At 41.6% G+C, this 24,558-nt stretch overlaps 1 protein-coding gene across 1 annotated transcript in view; it reads left to right on the forward strand.

Annotated features, from left to right (window-relative positions):
• LOC134357440 (dynein axonemal heavy chain 8-like) overlaps nt 1-24,558 on the forward strand; it is a 1,088,497-nt gene that overhangs the window by 100,550 nt on the left and 963,389 nt on the right. The window contains exons 9-10 of the mRNA XM_063069028.1: nt 11,527-11,634; nt 15,333-15,434. Of these exons, the coding sequence (XP_062925098.1) occupies nt 11,527-11,634; nt 15,333-15,434 (210 nt within the window). The remainder of the gene's footprint in view (nt 1-11,526; nt 11,635-15,332; nt 15,435-24,558) is intronic.

The following is a 24,558-nucleotide window of genomic DNA, read 5'->3' on the forward strand; positions in this document are numbered from 1 at the left end:
TACTCTTTTTAAAGAAGTCTTTCTGAAATTCATCTGTAGCCAGAGATAAATCTAAAATCTCCAATTTCTTTCCCAACTTCTCAAAAGGTCTGAGAAGGCACCATGTCAAGCACTGGGGATTTATCCACCTTAGTGTAGGTTAAGCTGTCCATTACCTTCTCCCTGCTAATTAGTATGTGTACAAAATAGAATCATTAACTGACCTATTTCCTTAGTTTCTATCACGTCTTCATAGTAAACACTAAAGAGAAATATTCATTAAAAATCTCTCCCATGTTTTTTCATTCCACACACAGATGGCGATCAAAATCAGGTTTAATTTCACTGACTTACAAGTAGTGAAATTTGTTATTTTGCAACAGCAGCACAGTGCAAAGACATACTTAAAAGTCACTATAAATTACAAAATAATAGTGCAAAAAATAGGAATAATGAGGTAGTATTCATGGGTCTGTAGACTGTTCGGAAATCTTGTAGCAGAAGAGAAGAAGCTGTTCTTAAATCACTGGACATAGATCTTCAAGCTCCTATCCTTTCTCCCCAGTAGTAGTAACAAGAAGAAATTGTGAGGAACTTAAAAATGGATCCTGCCTTCTTGAATTAGAATCAGATTTATTATAGAAATATAGAAGACCTATAGCACAATATAGGCCCTTCGGCCCACAAAGCTGTGCTGAACATGTCCTTACCTTAGAAATTACCGAGGGTTACCTGTAGCTCTCTATTTTTCTGAGTTCCATGTACCTTGCTAGGAGTCTCTTAAAAGAGATGGTATCGTATCTGCCTCCACCATCATCGCTGGCAGCCCATTCCACTCACTCACCTCTCTCTGCGTAAAAAAAACTTATCCCTGACCTTTTCTCTGTACCTACTTCCAAGCACCTTAAAACTGTTGCCTTCTCATGCTAACCATTTCAGCCCTGAGAAAAAGCCTCTGACTTTCCAAATGATCAATGCCTCTCATCATCTTATACACCTTATCAGGTCACCTTTCATCCTCCGTCGCTCCAAGGAAAAAAGGCCGAGTTCCCTCAACCTATTCTCATAAGGCATGCTCCCCAATCCAGGCAACATCCTTGTAAATCTCCTCTGCACCCTTTCTATGGTTTCCACATCCTTCCTATAGTGAGGCAACCAGAACTGAGCATAATATTCCAAGTGGGGTCTGACCAGGGTCCTATATAGCTGTAACATTACCTCTTGGCTCCTAAATTTAATCCCATGATTGATAAAGGCAATTATCACTGAGATTTAAATTTGTTATTTTGTGGCAGCAGTACAGAGCAATATAAATTACTATAAATTACAATAATATATAAAACTTAAATAAATAGTACAAAAAGAGAGGGAAATAGTAAGGTAGTGTTCAAGCCTTCAAAGATTGTTCAGAAATCTAATGACAGAGGGGAAGAAGCTGTTCCTAAAACATTGAGTATGCTTCTTCAGGTTCTTGTACCTCCTCCCTGGCTGTAGTAATGAATTAATGAAATAAGTGCATGTCCTGGATGGTGATGGTACTTCACGATGGATGCCACCTTCTAGAGGCACCACCTTTTGAAGATGTCCTTGATGGTGGAGAGGCTAGTGCCTATAATGGAGTTGGCGGAATCTACAACTCTTTGCAGCTTGTTCCGAACATGTGCATTGGCACCTCCATACCAGACTGTGATAAAAGCATTCAGAATGCTCTCCATGCTACATCAGCAGAAATTTATTTGGTGACATACCAATCTCAAGCTTCTTATAGCCAATGATGTGGTTTCTTCCTAACTGCATCAATCTGTTGAGCCCAGGATAAATCTTCAGAGATATTTACATCCAGGAACTTGAAACTGCTTACCTTTTCAGGGCTAACCACTTGATGAGGACTGCTATGTGTTCTCCTTATTTCCCCTTCCTAAAGTCCACAATCAATGTATTGGTGTTACTGATATTGAGTACAAAATTGCTGTTACAATACTATCCAGCCAATCTACCTTATTCCTGTATGTCTCCTTGCCACCATCTGAGATTCTGACATATGTGTCATCAGCAAATTTATAGTTGGTCTTCGAACAGTACCTAGCCACACAATCATGTGTGGAGAGAGTGGAACAGTGGGTTAAGCACACATCCCTGAGGTGCACCTGTGTTGACTGTCTGCAAGGAGGAGATGTTATTTTTGATCTACACTGACTGTGGTCTCCCGATAAGGAAATCAAGGATCTAATTACAGAAAGAGGTATAGAGGCCCAGTTTTTGAAGTTTGTTAATTAGTACTAATAGGATTATGATGTTGAACATTGAGCTGTAATTAAAAAAAACAGCAGCCTGATATAGGCAAACAACAGGAATTCTGAAGATGCTGGAAATTCAAGCAACACACAAAAAAGTTGCTGGTGAACGCAGCAGGCCCGGCAGCATCTCTAGGAAGAGGTGCCGTCGACGTTTCAGGCCGAGACCCTTCGTCAGGACTAACTCACTCTTCCTTCAGTTAGTCCTGACGAAGGGTCTCGGCCTGAAACGTCGACTGCACCTCTTCCTAGAGATGCTGCCTGGCCTGCTGCGTTCACCAGCAACTTTGATGTGTGTTGCCTGATATAGGTATTGCTATTGTCAGGGTGGTCCAAGGCCAATGGGACACCACCTCTTGATGATGGTCTGGATGGTTGTGCCCAGGAGCAAGCTGGCTGAGCCTACAATCCTCTGCAGCCTATTGTCCATTGGAGGCTCCATACCAGACTGTAAAGCAACTGGTCAGAATGCTCTCCACTGTATGTCTATGAAAATTTGCAAGAGTCTTTGATAACATACCAAATCTCAAACTCCTAATGATCAAGAGCCAATGGTTGGTGTGCTTTCTTTATCTGTCCATCAATGTGTTGGACCTAGGACAATCCTCCATGTTGTTGATGCCCATGAACTTGAAGCTGTTCACATTCTACAGCTGACCCCTCATTGAATACTGGTGTGTTTCTCCAGCTTCCACTTCCCGAAGTCTGTAATCAGTTCCTTTGTCTTGCTGTCACTGAGTGCAAGATTGTTATGACACCAATCAAATAGTTAAATTATCTCACTCTTTTACTCTTCCTTATCACCATCTCAGGTTTTACCAACAACAATGGTGTCATTTATGAATTCATAGATGGCATTTGAGCTGTATTTAGCCATAGAGTTGTGAGTGTAGAGAAAGTAGAGCAATGGGCTAAGCATGCATCCTTAAGGTGCACCTGTATTGATTGTCTGTGAGGAGAAGGTGATATTATCAATCTGTACTGATAGTGGTTCTCTGATAAGGAAGTCAGGGATTCAATTGCAGGGGGAGGGACAATGGCTTTCGTTTTGAAGCTTGTTTATTATTACTGAGGGGATGATGGTGTTAAATGCTGAACTGTAATTGGAAAAAAAAAGCTGATGTATGTTTTGCTGTGTTCCACAGCCGAGTGGAGAACCAGTGAGACTGCATCTGCTATAGATCTGCTGTGACGGTGGGCAAATTACTGCAGGTGTAGTCTTTGCTCAGACAAGAATTTAGTTGAGTCATAAGCAACCTCTCAAAGCACATCATCACAGAAGATGTGAGTGCTACCAGGTGTTAATTGTTAAGGCAGCTCACCCTGCTGTGATTGGATACCAGTATGATAGCTGCCTTTTAAAGCAGATAGGAGTGTCAGAGCACAGCAGTGGACGAATTCAGTTGGGCCTGCAGTATTGGGCAAAACTAAATGGATTCAATCGCAGCTGTCCACCAAAGTGTCTTTTGCAGGGGAAGTTGGAGCGCCAGAGTAAAATTAAAAGATACCCATTTTTAGATTTGGTTAATAACTGGGCTGTGAAATTGAAACTGACTGAGGAAGACATAGTTGACCAAATTTGCTTGCTGCCCATCCCTTTTTGGCTCTTTCCAGAACAGGAAGTAGACCAATTCCTCCTTTTTCAGCTTCAAGGAAGCAATGCAATTTCATCAGCATTGATCACAAATGAATATTTAAATAATAAATGGGGCTCTTATCTGAAGATTTTTACTGATGGCTCAGTGGACCCAGAGAGCAATGGGGCAGGATTTGGGATGTATGAGTCTCAACTTGGAGTTAAGATTGGTCACCGGGTTTCAGATGGCGTTTCTGTCTTTGCAACAGAATTATTAGCAATCCTCTGGGCCTTATGATGGATAGAAGACTCTCGACCACGTAGGGTTATCATCTGTTTGGATTCTGCTGCTGCCTTAGAGGCTATAAAAGGGAGTAAATCAAAAGCTCGTCCTGACATAGTTATTGAGATTCTCTTAGTGTTGTTTACAGTAGGGAAGATGGGTTGTGCAGTTAGATTTTCATGGATACCTGGGCATGCTGGGGTGGAGGGAAATGAAATTGTGGATGGAATTGCAAAGACTTCCTTACAGAGCAGGCAAGTAGAAATTAGAGTTCCCCTAGGCAGGACAGAATTGAGAAGTAAGATTAAAAAAGGTATAGAGAAGAAGTGGCAGGAGGATTGGAAAAATGAATTAAGGGGCAGGCATTATTTTTCTAGTCACCCACTAATTAAAAAGGTCTCAGGCTGTTACCTTTTAAGTTGTAGAGATATGGTGAAATTAACAAGATTTAGGTTGGGGCATTGTGGGTTTAACTATTATTTAAAGGTAATAGGAAAACATCCTTCAAAGTTGCCGGTGAACGCAGCAGGCCAGGCAGCATCTCTAGGAAGAGGTACAGTCGAGGTTTCAGGCCAAGACCCTTCGTCAGGACTAACTGAAAGAAGAGTGAGCAAGAGATTTGAAAGTGGGAGGGGGAGGGGGAGATCCAAAATGATAGGAGAAGACAGGAGGGGGAGGGATGGAGCCAAGAGCTGGACAGTTGATTGGCAAAAGGGATATGAGAGGATCATGGGACAGGAGGCCCAGGGAGAAAGAGAAGGGGAAGGGGGGGAAAAGCCAGAGGATGGGCGAGAGGTATCGTGAGAGGGACAGAGGGAGAAAAAGGAGAGAGAGAGAGAGAAAGAATGTGTGTATATAAATAAATAACAGATGGGGTACGAGGGGGAGGTGGGGCATTAGCGGAAGTTTGAGAAGTCAATGTTTATGCCATGCTGACTGTCCCTGATCAGACCATGATTCTCTAAATGCCCATAGATCCTATCTCTAAGAATCTTTTCCAACAGCTTTCCCACCACAGACGCAAGGCTCACTGGTCTATAATTACCCTACTACCTTTTTTGAACAAGGGGACAACATTCGCCTCCCTCCAATCCTCCGGTACCATGCCCGTGGACAACGAGGACATAAAGATCCTAGCCAGTGGCTCAGCAGTCTCTTCCCTCGCCTCATGGAGCAGCCTAGGGAAGATTCCGTCAGGCCCCAGGGACTTATCAGTCCTAATGTATTTTAACAACTCCAACACCTCCTCTCCCTTAATATCAACATGCTGCAGAACATCAACCTCACTCATATTGTCCTCAGCATCATCAAGTTCCCTCTCATTGGTGAATACCGAAGAGAAGTATTCATTGAGGACCTCGCTCACTTCCACAGCCTCCAAGCACATCTTCCCACCTTTATCTCTAATCGGTCCTACCTTCACTCCTGTCATCCTTTTGTTCTTCACATAATTGAAGAATGCCTTGGGGTTTTCCTTTACCCGACTCGCCAAGGCCTTCTCATGCCCCCTTCTTGCTCTTCTCAGTCCCTTCTTAAGCTCCTTTCTTACTTCCCTATATTCCTCAATAGACCCATCTGATCCTTGCTTCCTAAACCTCATGTATGCTGCCTTCTTCCACCTGACTAGATTTTCCACCTTACTTGTCACCCATGGTTCCTTCACCCTACCATTCTTTATCTTCCTCACCGGGACAAATTTATCCCTAACGTCCTGCAAGAGATCTCTAAACATCGACCACATGTCCATAGTACATTTCCCTGCAAAAACATCATCCCAATTCACACCTGCAAGTTCTAGTCTTACAGCCTCATAATTTGCCCTTCCCCAATTAAAAATTTTCCTGTCCTCTCTGATTCTATCCTTTTCCATAATAATGGTAAAGGCCAGGGAGCGGTGGTCACTTTCCCCCAGATGCTCACCCACTGAGAGATCTGTGACCTGACCCGGTTCATTACCTAGTACTAGATCTAGTATGGCATTCCCCCTAGTCGGCCTGTCCACATATTGTGACAGGAATCCGTTCTGGACACACTTAATAAACTCTGCCCCATCTGAACCCTTGGAACTAATCAGGTGCCAATCAATATTAGGGAAGTTAAAGTCACCCATGATAACAACCCTGTTATTTTTTGCACCTTTCCAAAATCTGCCTCCCAATCTGCTCCTCTGTATCTCTGCTGCTACCAGGGGGCCTATAGAATACCCCCAATAGAGTAACTGCTCCCTTCCCGTTCCTGACTTCCACCCATAATGACTCAAAAGAGGATCTTGCTACTTTACCCACCCTTCCTGTAGCTGTAATAGTATCTCTGACCAGTAATGCCACCCCTCCTCCCCTTCACCCCCATCCCTTTTAAAGCACTGAAATCCAGGAATATTGAGAATCCATTCCTGCCCTGGTGCCAGCTAAGTCCCTGTAATGGCCACTACATCATAATTCCATGTATGTATTCATCACTTTCAGTTCATCACCTTTGATCCTGATGCTTCTTGCATTGAGGTACACACACTTCAGCCCTTCTACCTTACTACCTTTACACCCTTTATTCTGCTTCTCTTTCCTCAAGGCCTCTCTATATGCTAGATCTGGCTTTACTCCATGCACTTCTTTCACTGCTCTATCGCTCCGGGTCCCATCCCCCTTGCAAATTAGTTTAAACCCTCCTGAACCATGCTAGCAAACCTACCTGCAAGGACATTGCTCCCCTTCAGGTTCAGGTGCAACCCATCCAATCTGTACAGGTCCCATCTTTCCTAGAAGAGATCCCAATGATCCAAAAATCTAAAACCCTGCTCCCTGCACCAACTCCTCAGCCATGCATTCAACTGCCATCTCCTCCAATTAAATACCATAATTGTCACGTAGCACTGGCAGCAATCCTGAGGATGCCACGCTTGAGGTCCTGTTCTTCAGCCTTCTGCCTAGCTCCTAAAAGTCACACTTCAGGACCTCATCCCTCTTCCTGCCTATGTTGTTGGTACCAACATGTATCACGATTTCTGGCTGCTTTCCCTCTCGTACCAGGATGTCGTGCACCCGGTCAGAGACATCCTGGACCCTGGCACCCGGGAGGCAACAAACCATGCGGGTGTCCTTCTCACATCCACAAAATCTCCTGTCTGCTCCCCTGACTATAGAGTCTCCAATGACGACAGCTCTCCTCTTCTCCGTCCCACCCTTCTGCACCACCGGGTCAGACTCAGTGCCAGAGGCCCTGCCACCGTGGCTCACACCTGGTCGCTCGTCCCCTCCAACAATATCCAGGATGGTAAACTTATTATTCAGGGGAATGTCTACAAGGGTGCTCTGCACTACCTGTCTGCTCACCTTCACTTTCACCCCTCTGACTGTCACCCAACGACCTGCTTCCGATAGCCTAGGTGTGACTACCTCCCTGTAGCTCTCATCTATGACTGCCTCATTCTCCCATATGAGTTGAAGGTCATCCAGCTGCTGCTCCAGATTCCTTACACGGTCTTCCAGATTGCCCAGCCATATGCACTTCTGGCAGATGTGACTCTGCGAGAGAGGGGCGTTCCCCCAAGACTGCCACATCTCACATGAGAGGCACATTACCGTCTCAGGAGGCATTGTAAAGACTAACTGCGAGCAAGCTTGCCCTCCTCCTCTTCTCGTCAAAGCCTCAAAGCTCCACTCCCTCACTGGCCCACTCACTCTCTGGCCACTTTCCACAGGTCGCTCCGCTTGAGCTACCCTTCTATTTATCTGTTTGAGCTTTTCAAAATGCTTGGTCACCTGACCTCGACTGCCCAATCAGCTGCTTTCTGCTGAGTCTGACCAATTCAAATCCTGATTGTCTAATCAACGGCTTTCTGCTGAACTATTCAAATCTTATTGACTTTTTCCTTTCATGAAAGGGTCATGCGGACCTTTAAGGAGACATCTCTTTCAGCCACACTAATACTCTTAATACACCTATAAAAACTCTTGGATTGTGCCTCTCCGAGCCTGCTAGATTATTTTTCATGTCCTCTGGTTACCAATGAAATTGCGGAAGATTTCTACTTAAATATGAAAATAGTGATTTTTTTGCACTACTCATAAAGTAAAGATGGCAGAGCATCTTCAAAGCATTAAGCTTTAGGTCTCTAAATTTGTCTGTCAGACGTGTTGCTGTTATATATTTGATATCACTAATTATTTTCTAATCTTGGTTTGCTTAGATAATATTCTTTTGATAAGCATATTTTAAACATGCTTATAACAGTGTGTGGCTCTGTTGGTAAGAGGTGGAATGCCATAATTAGAAAGAGATGACATAGGTCAGAGAATTTTGAATCTTTGTGGGTGGAGTTAAGAAACTGCAAGGGTGAAATAAACATTATGGGAATCATATACGTATCTGCCTCCAAATATCAGCCAAGATGTGGGGTTGAGTTTGCAAAGGGAGCTGAAAAAGGCATATAATAAGTGTAATGACACAATTATAATGGGGGATTTCAATAGCAATGGGATTGGGAAAATCAGGTTGGTGTCAGATCGTAAGAAAGGTAATTTGTTGAATGCCTATGAAATGGCTTTTTAGAGCAGCTTGTGCTTGAGCCTATTCAGGGAAAGGCTATCTTAGATTGGGTGTTGTTTTATAACTCAGATCTAATTAGGGACCTTAATGTAAAGAAACACTTAGGAGCCGAGATCGTAATATGATTAAATTCATACTTCAATTTGAGAGGGAGAAGCATAAGTCAGAAGTATCAGTATCACAATGGAATAAAGGGAATTACAGAGGCATGAGAGAGGAGCTTGACCAGGTGGATTGGAGGAGGATGCTGGTAGGGATGACAGCAGAGCAGGGATGCCTGAAGCTTCTGGGAATAGTTCACAAGGCACAGGATAAATATGTCCCACAGAAGAAGTTGTTCTCTAAGGGCACAGGTAAGCAACAAGGGAAGTTAAGGACTGCATAAAAGTCAAGGAAAGGGCATATAAGGTAGTAAAAGTGAGTGGGAAGTTGGATGATTGAGAAGCTTTTAAAGTCCAACAAAAGGCAACTAAAAAAAGCTATAACAAGGGAAAAGATGAACTATGAGGGCAAACTAGCCAATAATATAAAGCAGGATACCAAAAGTTTTTTTTCAGTTATATAATGGAAAATGATGCTGGTGAGGTAGTAATGGGGGACAAAGAAACGGCAGATGAATTTAATGGATATTTTGCATCAGTCTTCACTGTGGAAGGTACTAACAGTGTGTCAGAAGTCCATGAGTGTCAGGGAGTAGGAGTGTGTGCCATTGCTATTACAAAGGAAAATGTGCTAGGCAAACTCAAAGGTCTTAAAGTGGATGTCACCTGGACCAGATGGACTATATCCCAGAGTCCTGAAGGAGGTTGCTGAAGAGATAATAGCTGCATTGGTCATGTTCTTTCAAGAATAACTTGATTCTGGCATGGTCCCAGAGGACTGGAAGATTGTAAATGTCACTCCTCTTTAAGAAGGGAGGGAGGAAGTTATGCATCAATTAGCCTAATCTCGGTGGTTGGGAAAGTGTTGGAGTGTATTATTAAGGATGAGGTTTCCGGTACTTGGAGACCAATGATAAAATAAGTCAAAGTCGGCATGGTTTCTGTGAAGGGAAATCTTGCCTGAGAAATCTATTACACAAGCAGGGTAAGGCAGTGGATGTCACTTACTTGAATTTTCAGAAGGCATATTATAAAGTGTCACATATGGGGTTGCTTAACGAAATAAAATCCTGTGGTCTTACAGGAACGATATTGGCATGGATAGCGGAATGGCTGACGGGCAGGAGGCAGCGGGTGGGAATAAAACGGGCCTTTTCTAGTTGGCTGCCAGTGACTAGTGATGTTCCTCAGGGGTCAGTATTGGGACGGCTACTTTTCACATTGTTTGTCAGTGATTTGGATATTGGAATTGATGGCTTTATGGCAAAGTTTGTGGTTAATACAAAGATAGGTGGAGGGGTAGGTACTGCTGAAGAAGCAATGTGATTGCAGCAAGACTTAGACAACTTGGAAGAATGGGCATAAAAGTGGCAGATGGAGTACAGTGGTGGAAAACGTATGCTAATTCATTTTGGTAAAAGGAACAATAGTGCGGACTATTATCTAAATGGGGAGAAGGTTCAGACATCAGAGGTGCAGAGGGACTTGGGAGTCCCCGTGCAAGACTCCCAGAAGGTTAATTTACAGGTTGAGTCTGTGGTAAAGAAGGCAAATGCAATGTTGGCATTTATTTCAAAGGGAACAGAACATAAAAGCAAGGAGGTAATGCTGAGGCTTTATAAGACACTAGTCATGCTACACTTGGAATATTGTCAACAGTTTTCGGCCACATATCTCAGAAAGGATGTGTTGTCATTGGAGAGAGTTCAGAGCAGGTTCACGAGGATGATTCCAGGAATGAAGGGGTTATATGAGGAGCGTTTGGCATCTTTGGGCCTGTACTCACTGGAAATTAGAAGAATGTGTGGGGATCTCATTGAAACCTACAGAATGTTGAAAGGGCTAGAGAGGGTGGATGTGGAGAGGATGTTTTCTATGGTGTGGTATCCAGAACTAGAGAGCACAGCCTGAAAATTGAGGTAATCTTTTAGAGCGGAGATAAGGAGGAAATCTTTTAGCCAGAGAGTAGTGTATCCATGGAATGCTCTGCCACAGTCTGCGATGGAGGCCAAATCTATGGGTATATTTAAGGCGAAAGTTGATAGTTTCCTGATCAGTTGGGGCATCAAAGGGTATGGAAAGAAGTTAGGTGTATGGGGTTGAGTGGGATCCAGGATCAACGATGATGGAGCAGACTCGATGGGCTGCCTAGTCTAATTTTGTTCCCATGTCGTATGATCTATAAGCAACTTCAAATATGAAGAGTTTCATGTTGCATTATAAGCTTTAAAATTTAAGAAAAAAATCTTCAGATGCTGAAAATCTGCAAACAGAAAATGCTGGAAATACTCAGCAGATCAAGCAGTATCTATGAGAAAGTAAAACACTTCCAGGAGTTCCAATTAGATGTGATCAACCTGAAACATTAACTGAAGATTAAAAAAATTGCAGATGCTAGAAATCTGAAATAAAACATAATACTGAGCCCTTCAGGTTGCACTCGTAGAAGAAGCACAGAGCTAATGTTTCCATTTGAAGACCCTTTGTCAGAATTGGGAAGAAAATTAAAGGAGCTCATTAATATATTAACTGTTCCTCTTTCACCCATACTGCCTGACCTGGTGAGTATTTCCAGAATTTCTGTTCAAAATGTTATGAGCACCTTTAGGAGTTACCCTTCCAGCTGTCACATGATTTTATTGAATGGACTTCCACACAATGAAGAAAGTAATACAACTTTTAATTCTATGCAGTATTTTGAACATTTTATCTACTAGCAACACTGTTCTGAAATTATTCATTTTCTAGGTGACCATGACAAAAGGTGTTCCAAATTTGATAAATGCAATTCAAATGATCCACAATGTATCAAGGTATTACAACACTTCACAGCAGATGACCTCCCTTTTTATTAAGGTAGTTATCTTATTCTGTTTCTGAGTTTAATAAATATAGAACAGTACAGAACTGGACAGGCTATTTGGCCCATGAAGTTGTGTTGATCTTGATGTTAATTTCGACTAAACGTCCTCCTTGTGTGTATCATCTATATCCCTCCATTCCCTTCATATTTGTGGCTATCTAACAGCATTTTAATCTCCACCAAACTGCCTATTTCCACTATCACTAGACAGCTACCAGTCTCTATGTAAGAAATACTTGCCCCTCTCAGTTGAAGACTAACTCTACTAAATTTCAAATTAATCAGATTTATAATCAAAAAGATCAACTGACATTTGATCAAGCTGAGGTTAATCAATCCTTTTTTGACTTTTATTCCTCTTTATATCAATCAGAGTCTCCATGAGATTCTAAACATATGTGTGACTTTTTAGATAACCCAGATTTCCCTAAGATTTCACACGATATATGTTCTATGTTAGATACTTCCTTTACCACTGATGAGATTAAGAATGTTATTTTTCTATGAACCCGGGGAAAGCTCCTGGTCCTGATGGGTTTACCGTGGAATTTTATAAATTTTTTGCATCCTCATTAATCCCTTGGCTATTCAAGGTTCTGGAGGCCTCATTAAAACTTGGTAAACTACCCGAATCCTTTTATAAAGCATCGAGCTCTTTAATATTAAAGAAGGATAAAGACCCTGCTCAATGTGCATCATATGGACCAATATCCTTGTTGAATGTTGACTCTAAAATTTTTTCTAAATTATTAGCAAACAGACTAGAAAAAGCACTTCCTTATATTATCTCGGAAGACCAAACGGGTTTTATGAAAAATCGTTATTCTTTGTATAATATTCATACACTTTTAAACATTGTCTATACCCCGCCACAAAATGATTCTGAATGCGTCATTTCTCTAGACGCTGAAAAAGCCTTTGACAGGGTCGAATGGCCTTACTTATTTATGGTGCTTGAAATGTTTAACTTCAGCCGGAAATTTACATCCTGGATCAAATTGTTATATCATTCTCCTATGGCCTCAGTTCGTACTAACACTTTAAATTCACCATTTTTTCCTCTTTTTCGAGGTACCAGACAAGGTTGTCCTCTTAGTCCTTTATTATTTGATATAGCATTAGAACCTCTTGAAATTGCTATTCGAGAATCTCCTAACATTATTGGTATAACTTGTGGTTTAAAGTCTCTTAAAGTATCACTTTATGCTGATGACTTTTATATATTTCTTATCATTAAAAATCTATTCCTGCAGCTTTAGATTTATTAGCACAATTTAGTCTCTTTTCAGGTTATAAGTTAAATCTCAATAAGAGTGAACTTTTTCCGATTAATAAGCAAGTTCCCTTATATCAGAACCTGCCGTTTAAATTGGTTAATAATCATTTTTCATGTCTTGGGATTAAAATTACCTGTAAACATAAGGATTTATTTAAGACTAATTTCCTACCCGTGATTGACCACATTACACAACTTTCATTTAAATGGTCTCCATTTTATCTAATTTTGATTGGTCGTATTAACGCTGTTAAGATGTTTATTCTGCCAAAATGTTTATATATACTTCAGGCATTACGGATTTTTGTTCCAAAATCAATTTTTGACAAAGTTGACTCTAAAATTTCTTCATTTATTTGGCAAAATAAAAACCTGAGACTGGGTAGAATACATCTACAGAAAGCTAAGAGAGATGGAGGTTTGGCATTACCTAATTTTAGATTTTATTATTGGGCAATTAATATTTGACACATGAAATTTTGGTTACCTGACCAAGATACACTATCCATTCCTAAATGGGTAGCATTGGAATTACAATCTGCTCAAGATTATGCACTTGGCTCCATTTTAGGTTCTTCTCTTCCTTTCGATTTGAAATGCCATAAACAGCTTTGTAACCCGATAGTTAAACATACCTTACGCATTTGGTTTCAATTCCGAAAATTTTTCAATCTTAATCAATTTGGGCTAGCGATTCCTATTTTAGGCAATGTATTCTTTCCCCCTTCCTCTATGGACCATGCCTTTCAAATTTGGAAGACCAATGGTATATCACGGTTTCTGGATTTATTTTCAGACGGCTCCCTTATGTCTTTTGAACAATTATCTAACAAATATAACTTACCAAGAATACATATTTTTAGATATCTCCAAGTTAGAAATTTCCTAAGTACCATACTTCCTTCCTTTCCAGCGTTATATTTTTTACATATATTTTAGATACTATAATTAACCTTAACCCATGTCAGAAAGGTGTAACTGCTATTATTTATAATACTATCATGAAACTTAGGATAGCTCCATTCGATAAGATTAGGTCCGATTGGGAAAAGGAATTGGGCTTTACTATTTTGGCGGATGACTGGGCGCATATTTTACAACTAGTCAATACTTCCTCTATCTGTTCCAAACATTCCCTAATTCAATTTAAAGTTGTTCATAGAGCACATATGTCTAAAGATAAATTAGCTCATTTTTATTTTCATATTAACCCTCTTTGTGATAGATGTCATGGGGAGATAGCTTCCTTAACTCATACGTTTTGGTTCTGTCCTACTCTGGAAACTTTTTGGAAAGGCATTTTTAATATTATCTCAAAGGTATTGAATATAGATATTTCTCCCCATCCTATTACTGCCATCTTTGGATTACCTAAAATTTCCAGTAATCTTTCCCCTTCAGCCCGTAGAATGATTGCATTCCTTACTTTAATGGCGAAAAATGTATTTTACAACATTGGGAGGAGATTAATGCCCCAACTACGTTTTTTTGGTTTTCTCAAATAATACTATGTTTAAATTTGGAAAAAATCAGAAGTAACCTTTATGATACTTCAGTTAAATTTGAACAGATCTGGAGATCTTTTATTCAACATTTTCATTTAATGTAACTTTTTTTTCTCTTTGACCATATTTACATTCCCTTCTTGGTTTTTAACTGTTATTAATGGAGGTTGGGTTTGAGGACGTGATTGTTTAAGTTGTTTAAGTCTATTTGGTACCTAGTTAGCCCATTGCTTTGCTTTGCTTTTTAGGTTAGTTACACGGTGGGTTTTTTTTTGGGGTCCTTTTTGGGTTTTTTCTTCTCTTTATTGATATATATGGAAAATAAGTATACTACTATATTACCTCGTTATTTTATAACTAAACTGCACTGTTTGTACTTTTTTATGTATTAATATCTCTTGTAAATTTATATCACAACAGTGTATTAGTTTCTGTATGTTTTACCTTTTGTGTACTAATTCAATAAAAAGATTTAAAAAGAAATACTTGCCCCTCATGTAGTCTTTAAACTTCCCCCCTCTCACCTTAAAAGCATGTCATCTGGAGTTTGACATTTCAGCCCTGGGGGAAAGGTTATGACTGCCTACCCTGTCCATTCCCTTCACAATTTTAAAAACATTTATTAGTTCTTCCTTCAATCTCAGATACTCTAGGGAGACCAGCACAAGTTTGTCCAACCTTTCCTTATAGTTCATGCCCTTTAAATTCAAGCAGCCTGTAAGCCTCTTGGACCCTCTCCAGTCTTCACGTCCTTCCTGTAATGGGGTGACCAGAACTGATTAAAGTTTTATATAACAGCAGCATGACTTCCTTAGTTTCATATAGCTGCAGCATAACTCTTTGCCTAATATCTGAATCATTCCGCTTTTTGTCAATTCTAATATGGTACTTTTTTTAAAATCAATATTAGGTCACAAACCAAATGGTTACAGCCTGTAAGGAGTATATAACTGAGGGTGGTACAGTTCACATATGGGACCAGGATTCACACATCATTATTAAAAGAATGGAGGTGAATCTTTCTATATTCTTAGCTTTACTTTGGGATTTTATTGCTTGGAAATTCGATTGCACAATAATGGTTTCTCAGTTTTGCATGGTGCAACTTTTGAATTGAATGGACGCTTCTGGTTGCAATATATACTTAGTTAAGTTAACATCATGTCAAATCAGTGTTTCTTTTTGCCTGTTCTGTCCTTGAGGTGCTCAGCATTATTCCTGAGAGGGGATATTGTGAGTTGTGGCAGTTTCCTGTATACCATCCAACTTATTGTAAAGGGACTGCCAATGAATGAACCACATGACGATGAAAATTAAATAACTGTGGTGAGTAGGTGGAGCAGTGAGATTTTAAAAAAAAACAGTTACAGATGAGACCATGACAATTTCACTCTAACAGACTTAGCAACAAATAAAAGGAGGCAGGCTCCAACAGAGCAACCATTTGAGAAGGACTGCTTTTGAGGTGAAGTACTCCTGGTAGGGTACAGTGTGGACTTCCATGCACACTGGACTTTGGTATGGATGGCGAATAACAATAAGTGCATTAGAAAGTGTATCCTCTTTTGTAATTTACTGGTTTATTAAAGAGACAACAATGCCGGTCATTGGAGTTATATGCTCCTTCTATCAAATGTGGGAGATCAGGGAGGAGTCTAGTGTCCCTGTCACTGTCAACAACACTTATTGCAGCTTTTCTCAGACCATATTGATTGGTTGAGCGACTGTTAGAGTCCATATAGGAGGAAGAATATGTTTAAGACAGGAGTTTTAGGAATGTTCATTCTGATAGCCAGGTGCAGGCAGGTGATACAGGAATCTCTTGTCTACTCTCAAGCAGTTAGACTTTTTTGGATACTGTCGAGCGGGGGGTGGTGGATAGGCTCTCAGGAAAACATAACAGCAGACAGATCGTGCCATTACTGGCTTTGAGAATTTAGTCAGGGGCACAGACAGACATTTCTTTGGCGACAAGTGAGACTCCAGCATCATGTGTTGTCACACTGGTGCAAAATTCAAGGATGTCTCGGAGTGGGTACAGGACATTCTGAAGAGGAGGTTGAGCAGCTGTAAGTCCTGGTCTAGACTGGTGCTAATAATATAGGCAGAAAGAAAGATGAGGTCCTGCAATGAGAATTTAGGGAATTTGGTAGTAAGTTATAAAGCAGGACCTGCAAGGTGGTAATTTCAGGATTACTCTTTGTTCCATGAGTTAACAATGCACAAATTAGTAAGATAGTACAGTTAACTGCGTGGTTAAGGAGCTGGTGAAGGAGGAAGGGCTTTAGATACATAGTTCATTGGACTCTCTTACAAAACAGTTGGGATCTGTATGAGCAGTTTGGTTGCACCTAAACCAATGGCTTTCCAAGGAGATTTGCTTCTGCTACTTGGGATGATTTAAACTAGTGTACCAGGAGGGTGGGAACCAGAGCAGCAGGCCAGCAGGTAGAAAGATGGAGAGGAAGGAAGGGGCTAGGAGAAGTACGCCTGATAGGAAAAGCATACAGAAACAAGGTAAATGAACACAGTGGGAATGATTAGCTGAAATGTACTTATTTCGATCCAGGGATTTATGGGTAGGGCAGATAAACTTAGTGCTTGGATCAATGCATGGGATAATGATTTTGTGGCCTTTATGGAGATTTTGTTGGGAGAGGGACAGGACTTTGCATTCAACATTCACAGTTTCGATGTTTTAGATATGATAGAGTAGTAAAAGAAGCAGAGGATCAGGCAGAATGTCATAACTACGCTCAAAAAAGACACATTGGAGAGCTCATTCAATGAGGCAATATGGCTATGGCTTGATAAGAAAAGTGCAATCATTCTAATGCTTTATACAGTAGTCCTCCATGTAGTCATTGGGAAATAAAGGGACAGCTATGTACACAGATTATGCAGCAATGTTCATTTTGTGCACCGCAGTTCCTGAGGAGACATTGGATTGTGCAGAGGGAGGGCGAGTTTAAAAGAAGTGAGCAGGGGCAGCTTGCCCATCTTCCGTGTCATATTTCTCGAGAAGACATTGTATTGTACAGAGGGAGAAAGAGTTTTTAAGAAGTGTGTGAAGATGCCAGGCAAGAGGTGATAGTGGAATGCTCCTCTTGCAGGAATGCAAGGATGCAGGGAGACCTCTAGTGTCCCAGATGACTACACCTGCAAAAAGTGCAACCAGCTGCTGCTGCTATCAAACTGTGGTAAAGAATTGTAGCTGGAACTGGATGAACTTCAGATGGCTGAGGAGTTAATAAGCAGGACATATAGGGAGGTAGTTACACCTAAAGTGCAAGACACAGGTAACTGGGTGTCCGTCTGGAGGTAACAAGGGGATAGGCAGCCAGTGCCGAGTACCCCTGTGGCTGTTACACTCAACAATGGGTATACTGCTTTAGATACTGTTGCAGGGGATGACCTAGCAGAGGAAAGCCACAGTGGTCAGGTCTCTAGCAGAGTCTGGCTCTGTGGCTAAGAAGGGAAGGGAGACGAAGAGGAAAGCTGTAGTGATGGGGATTCATTGGTTAGGGGAACAGAAAGGAGGTTCTGTGGACGAGAACGAGATTCCTGGATGTTATGTTGCCTCCTGGGTGCCAGGGTCAGGGACATCAAGGATTGAGTCCGCAGCATTCTCAAATGGGAGGATGAGCAGCCAGATGCCATGGTCTGCATCAGTACTAATGACATGGTTAGGAGAGATGATGAGGTCTTCCAAAGCGAGTTCAGGGTGTTCGGTGCTAAGTTAAAACACAAGATCTCTTCCAGGGAAGGTTTGACCTGTACAGAAGGGGCGGTTTGCACATGAACTGGAGGGGGAGTAATATCCTTATGGGTAGATTTTCTAGTTCTGCATAGGGATTGGCGGGGGGGGGAGCATGGAAACGGTGTTAAACTAGAGTTGCTGGGAACCACAGCACTAGAACAGATAGTGGAGTAGTTGTGGAGAAAGATGTTGCTAAGCTGACATACAAAGTCAGGAATCAAAAGGTTGAGCATGGTGCAGCTAATGTTCTGAGCTGCGTATATTTCAATGCAAGGAGTATTGTAGGAAAGGCAAATGAGCTTAGGGCATGGTTCAGCATGTGGAATTATGAAATTGTAACCATATTGAAACAGTTGCAGGAGGGGCATGACTTTGTTTTAGATGTGATAGAGTGGGAGGAATTAAAGGGGAAGGGGTGACATTACTAGTAGGGAAATGTCATGGCAATGCTCAGATAGGACAGAATGGAGAGCTCATCTAGTGGGGCTTTTTAGACCATAAGACCATAAGATATAGGATTAGAATTAGGCCATTTGGCCCATTGAGTCTGCTCTGCCATTTCATCATGGCTGATCCAATTTCCATTCAGCCCCAATCTCTCCTCTCAGCCTTCTCCACATATCCCTTAATGCCCTGACCAATCAAGACTCCTATCATCCTCTGCCTTAAAGATACTTAAAGACCTGGCCTTTACAGTTGCCCGTGGCAAAGAATTCCACTGATTCACCACTGCCTGGCAAAGAAATTCCTTCTCATCTCTGTTTTAAAACGACGCTCCTCTATTCTGAGGCTGTGTCCTCTGATCTTAGACTCTCCCATCACAGGAAACATCATCTCCCCAACAACTCTATCAGTCGATAGGTTTCAATGAGGTTACCCCTCATTCTTCTGAATTCTAGTGAATACAGGCCCAGAGCCATCAAACACTCTTCATATGACAAGCCATTGAATCCTGGAATCATTTTCATGTACCTCCTTTGAATCCTCTTCAGTTTTAGCACATCTTTTCTAAGATAAGGGGCCCAAAACTGCTCACAATACTGCAAGTGAGGCTTCACTAATGCTTTATAAAGTCTCAACATTACATCCTTGCTTTTATATTCTAGTCCTCTTGAAATGAATGCTAACATTGCATTTGCCTTCCTCACCACAGGCTCAATCTGCAAATTAACCTTTAGGGAATCCTGCACAAGGACTTTGGGTAGATCAGAGGAAAAAGATAGATACTTTATTAATCCCAAGGGAAATTACAGTGCCACAAGTGCACAGATATACAAATAATAGAAGAAAAATAAGAAAGAATAAAAATAAGTTACCTTAAAAATAAAATGTACAAGATTGTACAAATGTACAAGTAGTGAGATAATGGAACTGTACAGATTGAAAAGGAGGAGGTGCTTGCTATCTGGAGGCAAATTAAACTGGATAAATCTCCAGGACCTGACAGGGTATTCCCTCGGACCTTGAAGGAGACTAGTGTTGAAATTGCAGGGGCCCTGGCAGATATATTTAAAATGTCAGTGTCTATGGGTGAGGTGCCAGAGAATTGGAGAATGGCTCATGTTGTTCCGTTGTTTAAAAAAGAATCGAAAAGTAATCCGGGAAATTATAGGCCGGTAAATTTGACGTCGGTAGTGGGTAAGTTATTGGAGGGAGTACTAAGAGACAGAATCTACAAGCATTTGGATAGACAGGGACTTATTAGGGAGAGTCAACATGGCTTTGTGCGTGGTAGGTCATGTTTGACCAATCTATTGGAGTTTTTCGAGGAGGTTACTAGAAAAGTGGATGAAGGGAAGGCAGTCGACATTGTCTACATGGACTTCAGTAAGGCCTTTGACAAGGTCCTGCATGGGAGGTTAGTTGGAAAATTCAGTCACTAGGTATACATGGAGAGCTGGTAAATTGGATTAGACATTGGCTCAATGGAAGAAGCCAAAGAGTGATAGTAGAGAATTGCTTCTCAGAGTGGAGGCCTGTGACTAGTGGTGTGCCACAGGGATCAGTGCTGGGTCAGTGTTATTTGTCATCTATATCAATGATCTGGATGATAATGTGGTAAATTGGATCAGCAAATTTGCTGATGATACAAAGATTGGAGGTGAAGTGGACAGTGAGGAAGGTTTTCAAAGCTTGCAGAGGGATTTGGACCAGCTGGAAAAATGGGCTGAAAAATGGCAGATGGAGTTTAATACAGACAAGTGTGAGGTATTGCACTTTGGAAGGACAAACCAAGGTAGAACATACAGGGTAAATGGTAAGGCACTGAGGAGTGCAGTAGAACAGAGGGATCTGGGAGTACAGATACAGAATTCTCTAAAAGTGGCATCACAGGTAGATAGGGTCGTAAAAAGAGCTTTTGGTACATTGGCCTTTATTAATCAAAGTATTGAGTATAAGAGCTGGAATGTTATGATGAGGTTGTATAAGGCATTGGTGAGGCCGGATCTGGAGTATTGTGTTCAGTTTTGGTCACCAAATTACAGGAAGGATATAAATAAGGTTAGAGTGCAGAGAATAAGAAAGAGTGCAGAGAAGGTTTACAAGGATCTTGCTGGGACTTGAGAAACTCAGTTACAGAGAAAGGTTGAATAGGTTAGGACTTTATTTCCTGGAGCGTAGAAGAATGAGGGGAGATTTGATAGAGGTATATAAAATTATGATGGGTATAGATAGAGTGAATGCAAGCAGGCATTTCCCACTGAGGCAAGGGGAGAAAAAAATCAAAGGACATGGGTTAAGGGTGAGGGGGGGAAAGTTTAAAGGGAACATTAGGGGGGGCTTCTTCACACAGAGAGTGGTGGGAGTGTGGAATAAACTGGCAGACGAGGTGGTAAATGCGGGTTCTTTTTTAACATTTAAGAATAAATTGGACAGATACATGGATGGGAGGTGTATGGAGGGATATGGTCCGTGTGCAGGTCAGTGGGACTAGGCAGAAAATGGTTCGGCACAGCCAAGAAGGGCCAAAAGGCCTGTTTCTGTGCTGTAGTTTTTCTATGGTTTCTATTTACAAGTCAAAGATTACAAGATCACTTCCCCGGCTGTAGGTTGATTCATTATAGAGTCTGATGGCTGAGGGTTAGAATGTTCTCATATAGTGCTCTTTGGAGCAGTGCAGTTGTCTTAGTCTATTACTGAAAGTGCTCCTCTGTTCAGCCAAGGTGGCAAGCAGAGGGTGAGAAACATTGTCCAAAATTGTCCAGTTTGACTCCTATTACAGAGCTAGCCTTTCTAATCGGTTTATTGAGCCTGTTGGCATCACCCATGTAGATGCCATTGCCCCATCATACCACCACATAGAAATTTGTACTGGTGACAACAGACTGGTGAAACATGTGAAGGAGAGGCCTGCATACTCCAAAGGACTTCAGTCTCCTCAGGAAGTAGAGGCGACTCTGGCCCTTCTTGTACGCAGCCTCTGTTTTGTTGCTCCACTCATGTCTGTGGTCCAGGTAGACCCCCAGGTACTTGTAGGACCTCACCATATCCACGTCCTCACCATCAATAGTAACAGGAGCAGTGCAGGAAGGTATGACCACATTAACGGGATTATATTATAGAGCACCCTACAGTCTACAGAATTCAGAGGAGAAAATTTGCAGAGAGATCACAGACTATTGTAAGAAATATAAATGTATGATAGTAGGTGATTTTTCACTTTCCATATATTGTGTGGAACTCATATACTGTAAAAGCACTGGATGGGAATGAGCTCATCAAGTATGTTCAGAAACGTTTCCTTAATCAGTACATAGAAGTCCTTACCGGAGAGAGTTGTGATAGTAGACCTCCTATCAGGGAATAAGATAGGGTAGGTGACAGAAGCTTGTGTAGGAGAACACTTTACATCTTATGATCTTAATAACATTAGTTTCAAGGCAATTATGGAAAAGGTTAGGTCTGGTCCTTGGGTTGAGATTCTAAATTGGAGAAAGACCAATTTTGATGGTATCAGAAAGGTTGTTTACTGGAGAAGGTGTACTTGGTAAGTGGGAGGCTCTCAAAAGTGAAATTTTGAGATTACAGAGTCTATATGCAAGGATAACAGGTTTAGGGAACCATGGTTTTGAGGCCCTAGTTAAGCAAAAGAAGGAGGTGCATAGCAGGTATAGGCAGGTAGGAACATATAAAGTACTTGAGGAGTGTAAGAAATGCAAAAGAACACTTAAGAAGGAGATCAGTGAAGGCTAAAAGAAGGCATGGGGTTGCTAGAGCAGACAAGGTGAAGGAGAACCCCAAGAGCTTCTATATTAAGAGCAAAATTGAGTGAACTCGGCCTTTTCTCCTTGGAGTGACAGAGGATGAGAGGTGACCTGATAGATGTGTATAAGATGATGAGAGGTATTGATCGTGTGGATAGTCAGAGACTTTTTCCCAGGGCTGAAATGGTTGCCACAAGAGGACACAGGTTTAAGGTGCTGGGGAGCAGGTACAGAAGAGATGTCAGGGGTAAGTTTTTTATGCAGAGAGTGGTGAGTACGTGGAATGGGCTGCCGGCAATGGTGGTGGAGGCAGATACGATAGGGTCTTTTAAGAGACTTTTGGATAGGCACATGGAGCTTAGAAAAATAAAGGGCTATGAGTAAGCCTAGTAATTTCTAAGGTAGGGACATGTTCGGCACAGCTTTGTGGGCCGAAAGGCCTGTATTGTGCTGTAGGTTTTCTTTGTTTCTATGTTTAAAAGGATAGCAAGGGACAAAATTGATCCTCTAGAAGATCAGAGTGGTAATTTATGCGTAGAGATGAAAGAGATGGAGAAGATCTTAAATGGATTTTTGCACTTGAGAGACAAACAGAGCAGCTATAGAAATGAGGCAAAGCAGCAGCGAGATCATAGACCCTTTACAGATTAGAGATGAGTAGGTGTTTGCTGTTTTATGGCAAATTAGGCTGGATAAATCCCCAGGGCCTGATTAGGTTTTCCCTTGGACCCTTTCGGAGGCTAGTGTACATATTGCAGAGGCCCTATCAGAAATATTTAAAATATCCTTAGCCACGGATGAGGTGCTGACGTATTGGAGAATCGCTAATGTTCCGTTGTTTAAAAGGTACTTTTAGGAACCAGATGGTGGGTAGGGAAACATGTCTGTGAAATGCATGGCTGAGGCCAGGAGGGGGAAATGGATGCATATGGGTAAAGGGGAGCTGGAAGAGGTTGGGAAATGAGCCAAAAGCGAGAGAACTGAAGGATCAGAAGAGGGGAGAGGTATTGGAGAGTGGGAAAGAAAAGGAAAAGGGGATAATTACCTAATGTTGGAAAACTCAATATTCATGCCAATAGGTTGTAGCCTACTGATAAAACATGAGGTATTGCTCCTTCAGTTTGCATTGCGTAACATCCTGGCAGTAGAGAAGACCAAGTTGGCAGCTCGGTGTGAGATTACGAAAGGGAGTTGAAATGATCTGCAACTGGGAGCCCATGACTACAAGTTTGATTTGTAGAAAGTGAGGAGTCAAAAGTTGTTTATCCAGCCTCCAAGAGGACCACATCCTTGTTTGAAGGCTAGTGTGCCTCAATGACCTGGAGAGCTATCTTGGATGGTGTCAGGACTTTATGCTTTGGCTCTTCATGGGGTCACCCATGTCAAACAGATCAAAGGGTAGAGGCCGTACTAAAAGTGTTCTACTGGTCCTCTACATTCGGGGCTTCAGCTCAGGGCTAACAACCCTGACTGGTAAAACAAAATAGTTATAGAGACAGCAATGGACATCAGAGTTGTCAAGGACAGACAGATGGACGACCTTCGCTGCATTCCTAAATGCCAGCAAGCGTAATGGGCAGTCAGTAAGTAAGTATGTAAGTAATTCATCTAGGGGGATGAGAATGTTGGTGGAGGGGCATCGTCTGGAACTTTTGTAGAAAGAAATTGGAAAGCTTTTAAACTATCCTAATGGGTGACAGAGGTAAACAAAGACTGGATATCCATAGTGAAGGTGAGGTGGTGTGGACTGGGGAATTGAATGTTGTCCAAATGATGGAGGTCCTTGCTGTAGGTGGGTTGTTGTTCTGGAATACATTAACTTTCCCAATATTGACTGGGACTTCCTTTAGAGGTTTAGACAGAGTAGAATTTGTTAGATGCAACTGACAAGGTTTCTTGGAACATATGTAGGTAGTCCAACAATGGATATAACTCCTTACGTTTTAAAATAGTTTTGAATAAGAATAAGGCTCGGTGAGGAGTGAAGGTGGAAAGTGCTCAAATGGGGGGGAAGGCAAATGGAAAATGTCGTTAGACAATAGCTACAGTGAGTAGATTGGAAGCAGCAGTTACTGGACAAGTCCATATCTTGCATGTGGAAATTGTTTACAGGCCAGCTGATCAGAATTCAGAATGAGCAAGTTCTAGTAAAGAGGAAAGAAAAAGATGGC

The sequence above is a fragment of the Mobula hypostoma genome, chromosome 2 (genome assembly GCF_963921235.1).
Source record: "Mobula hypostoma chromosome 2, sMobHyp1.1, whole genome shotgun sequence".
NCBI lineage: Eukaryota > Metazoa > Chordata > Chondrichthyes > Myliobatiformes > Myliobatidae > Mobula > Mobula hypostoma.